Source organism: Nanorana parkeri, unplaced genomic scaffold, assembly GCF_000935625.1.
Source record: "Nanorana parkeri isolate BGI_ZX_2015 unplaced genomic scaffold, ASM93562v1 scaffold1059, whole genome shotgun sequence".
Taxonomy (NCBI): Eukaryota; Metazoa; Chordata; class Amphibia; order Anura; family Dicroglossidae; genus Nanorana; species Nanorana parkeri.
In genome coordinates this window covers 187,218-191,467 of record NW_017307327.1, presented here as the reverse complement: position 1 = coordinate 191,467, position 4,250 = coordinate 187,218, and the positions used below count along the sequence as shown (strand labels likewise).

Below are 4,250 nucleotides of genomic sequence, written 5' to 3'. Positions count from 1 at the left end.
TGGAATTCTTCCGCCCGGCATTGTCTTTGTATCCATTTGCGTGCTCACTTTTTGTCTTTCCTGTCATTTCATCTTATATCATATTTTTGTTTCTTAAATGTTTCTTCTATTCTTCCTAATCTTCATCACATATATTTATCGTTGTATCATTATTTATTTTTATTATTTAATATATGAATATTTGTACTCTTTTTGTGAGGAAGGGGGAGGTTGTGGCCCCTGAGACGTGTTGGCTGTTCTATGCAATGCTGCTGTACAGTGCTGGGCAAACTGTTGGCATTTAATACATCCTGTAAATCCTCCCCACTGGGGAGATTCTGTCACATTCTGACCTGTGTCACTGGTACATAGTGAGGGGAAAGTACAGATGGTGACAGCTGAAGACGATTTTACCCTCAGCTTGGGGAGATTTGGGCTCACCTCTTATGGGGGGAGGGGGGGGGGATCTAACCCCTCCCCCCACTCTATCCAAAGCTAAAAAAAAAAGAAAGTCTGGGCTGGAGATCCCCTTTAATATGATAGAATGTGAAGTCACCATAGTGGGTGTCCTGCAAACTTCAAGTCTGGTACACTGGGTATCAGTTAGGAGCAGGTATCATTTGGGGTTGGGTATTAGTCAGGGGGAGGTATCAGTCTGGAGTGGGTATCTATCAGGGGCAGGTATTGGTCAGGAGCAAGTATTAGTCAGGGGCGGGTGTTAGTCATGGGCGGGTACCAGTTGGGGGCAGGTACCAGTCGGAGGCAAGTATCGATCAGGAGCTGTTTGTCGGGGGCGCACTTGAATAACAACATCAAACAGCAGACCACCTTATACCAACCCCTGATACATATCATTCTTGATTTTATTACCCCCTCCCCCATTCTTCATGTTTGCAGTGCCGGGATTGGCAGAACGGGCACGTTAATGGCTCTGGATATTCTCCTGAAGATGGCGCACGCGGTGAAGAAGGTGAACGTGTATAACTGTGTGTCCGGGCTGCGGAAGAAGAGAGTGAAGATGGTGCAGGAAAAGGTGTGTTCATGCCCCCTTGTTCTCCTTTATCTTACATAGTTACATAGTATTTGAGGTTGAATAAAGACATTAGTCCATCAAGTCCAACCTATTGCGTGTATGTGTGTGTGTACGGTCCTACTGATGTGTGCGTATGTATAGGTCCCTGTGTGTTCTAATTTTTAAGAGTACCTGTACCCCTGTATATTACCTGTACCCCTGTATATTACCCGTACCCCTGTATATTACCCGTACCCCTGTATATTACCTGTACCCCTGTATGTTACCTGTACCCCTGTATATTACCTGTACCCCTGTATATTACCTGTACCCCTGTATATTACCCGTACCCCTGCATATTACCCGTACCCCTGTATATTACCTGTACCCCTGTATGTTACCCGTACCCCTGTATATTACCTGTACCCCTGTATATTACCCGTACCCCTGTATATTACCTGTACCCCTGTATATTACCCGTACCCCTGTATATTACCCGTACCCCTGTATATTACCTGTACCCCTGTATATTACCCGTACCCCTGTATATTACCCGTACCCCTGTATATTACCCGTACCCCTGTATATTACCCGTACCCCTGTATATTACCTGTACCCCTGTATATTACGGTCCAACAGGAAATTGTCCAAAAGCTTCTTGAATGATTCCACACTCTTAGCTGAAATCACTTCCGGTGGCAGTGAGTTCCAGACCCTGACCGCTCTAAATGAAAAGAACTCCCTCTCACTGACTATATCCTCTGAATTCCTCCCCCCCAAACACCACCATTCCTTACCCACATGGACACCAACAAACCAATAAATGGTTACTGAATGCTAAATGTGTTTTTTTTGGTTGTATCTTGGTTAGTTTGGGGCGTTTCCCTTCTTATATCAGAGTACAGAGCAATGTTCATCCCAGTCATGATGTGTAACAGATTCGTCATATCAGTATTTCTGTTGGTGACAATGTCTCCCCATCCTCTCCCCTCCCTGGTAGGAGCAGTACATCTTCCTCTACGACGCCTTGCTGGAAGGTCTCCTCTGCGGGAACACCATCGTTTCGGTCTCGGACATTCAAAAACACATCCGCCACATGTCCGTGCGGGATAACAGGACCAAGATGAGCGGATACGACAAGGAATTCCAGGTACCGGAGTCGGCTGTATTCTCTTATTTCCTCTTTACTGTTCAATCCATAACATCCCAACCGAGGAACCGTACGAGCCGCCATTACTGAAAGGGGGATCGATATAGTGGAAGGAAAGACCGATATGTAGAGCCAGTGGTTCCAACAAGGCAAAACCTCATCACCCATCAGCTTGTCCATTCCACCACCAACACTGAACACCAATGTGTGTCCAAAATAACCCGACCCTAATGTAACTTATCAATGGTGATGCATCATTCAAGCATACATCTGTACGGGTTGTCTTGTCTGATGTTATCTGCCCATTCCAAGCATAGTGACAGGTTCTCTTGACAAGTCAGCTGCCAACCCCAATCCCCTGCATTCCCCTATCCACCACCATCCACCACCATCCAACACAATCCACCGCAATCCATCACCATCCACCACCATCCACCGCTATCCACCACCATCCAACACAATCCACTGCCACCATCCAACACAATCCATCACCATCCATCACCATCCATCACCATCCACCACCATCCATCACCATCCACCACAATCCATCACCATCCACCACCATCCAACACAATCCACCACAATCCATCACCATAATCCACCACCACAATCCACCATAAATCACAATCCATCACAATCCACCACCATAATCCACCACAATCCACCACCATCCATCGCAATCCACCACCATCCATCGCAATCCACCACCATCCATCACCATCCATCACCATCCATCACCATCATCCACCACCATCCATCACCATCCACCACCATCCAACACAATCCACCACAATCCATCACCATAATCCACCACCACAATCCACCATAAATCACAATCCACCACAATCCACCACCACAATCCACCACCATAATCCACCACCATCCATCGCAATCCACCACCATCCATCGCAATCCACCACCATCCATCGCAATCCACCACCATCCATCACCATCCATCACCATCCATCACCATCCACCACCATCCACCACCATCCACCACCATCCACCACCATCCACCACCATCCAGCACCATCCAGCACCACCGACATCCACCAACATTGAAAACTAGAAAGAAAAGAAGACAAAAGTTTTCTACTGTAAGTCATCGGAGATAATGAAATCTTTGGGCGGTTTTATCTTTCAGGTTCTGCAGAAACTCTCAGAATTATATCAAATCTATCAGTGTAAAGAAGGGAAGAAGCCCGAAAATCATGAGAAGAATCAATACCCCAACATCCTGCCAGGTAATACCACTGTTGGGTCATAAAGGGGAAAAGGGGAACTCTGACGTGATATTGGGCCCATTTATATTTTTTACTTTTTAATTGAACATTCTTTGTGTTTAAAATGTTTCAATTAAAATATTTTAATTTTACAAATAAAGATTTGTATTTAAAATGTATTATTTAGCACAAACCAACACACACACACACACACACACACACACACAGACACACACACACAGACAGACACACACACACACACACACACACACACACACACACACAGCAGTATCACTTCCAGATACAATCATCATAATAAACAATTACACTTATCTGCAGAGGAACAAATCCATAATGTATCTCAGAAACAGGCAATACCACCACCTAAGTCTAGAACTACACAATTTTATTTTGCAAATATCACAAATATCAGAACAGAGGAGACCGAAAAATACTAAAAAATAAATAAATTGTCAGAAAGAAGAAAAGGAACAGAGAATGCGGGGAACTAAGAAGTAGAAAGGGGGGACAAAAGTACTGGATACAAATAAATATTTAATAGAGGGAGCACCTGTGACACTGGGGTCACACAACATTACCGGTGCTCTAAAAAGAGGGAATAGTTGAAAATGTTTGATTTTAGGACTGACTGTCCCTCTCTCTCTAATTTAAAATCCACACAGCCCCCATTTAAACAGAGCAGGAAGGAGGGCGAATATCAGCTTGAGTTGTTGGGCTCTATAAACAACTTACTTTTTTCTTCAGGAATTTAAAGGAGAACTATGGGGGGGGGAGGGGGGGAGGGGCTTTTCACTCACCTCATAGTTCTAGCCGACCTGTGACAATGAGACTGTCACAGGTCCGCTCAGTACATCTGCAGGTGAGA

The 4,250-nt window shown here is 44.9% G+C and overlaps 1 protein-coding gene across 1 annotated transcript in view; it reads left to right on the top strand.

Moving 5' to 3' along the window:
• LOC108796118 (receptor-type tyrosine-protein phosphatase kappa-like) overlaps positions 1 to 4,250 on the top strand; it is a 20,714-nt gene that overhangs the window by 1,667 nt on the left and 14,797 nt on the right. The window contains exons 2-4 of the mRNA XM_018567536.1: positions 877 to 1,012; positions 1,992 to 2,141; positions 3,286 to 3,385. Of these exons, the coding sequence (XP_018423038.1) occupies positions 877 to 1,012; positions 1,992 to 2,141; positions 3,286 to 3,385 (386 nt within the window). The remainder of the gene's footprint in view (positions 1 to 876; positions 1,013 to 1,991; positions 2,142 to 3,285; positions 3,386 to 4,250) is intronic.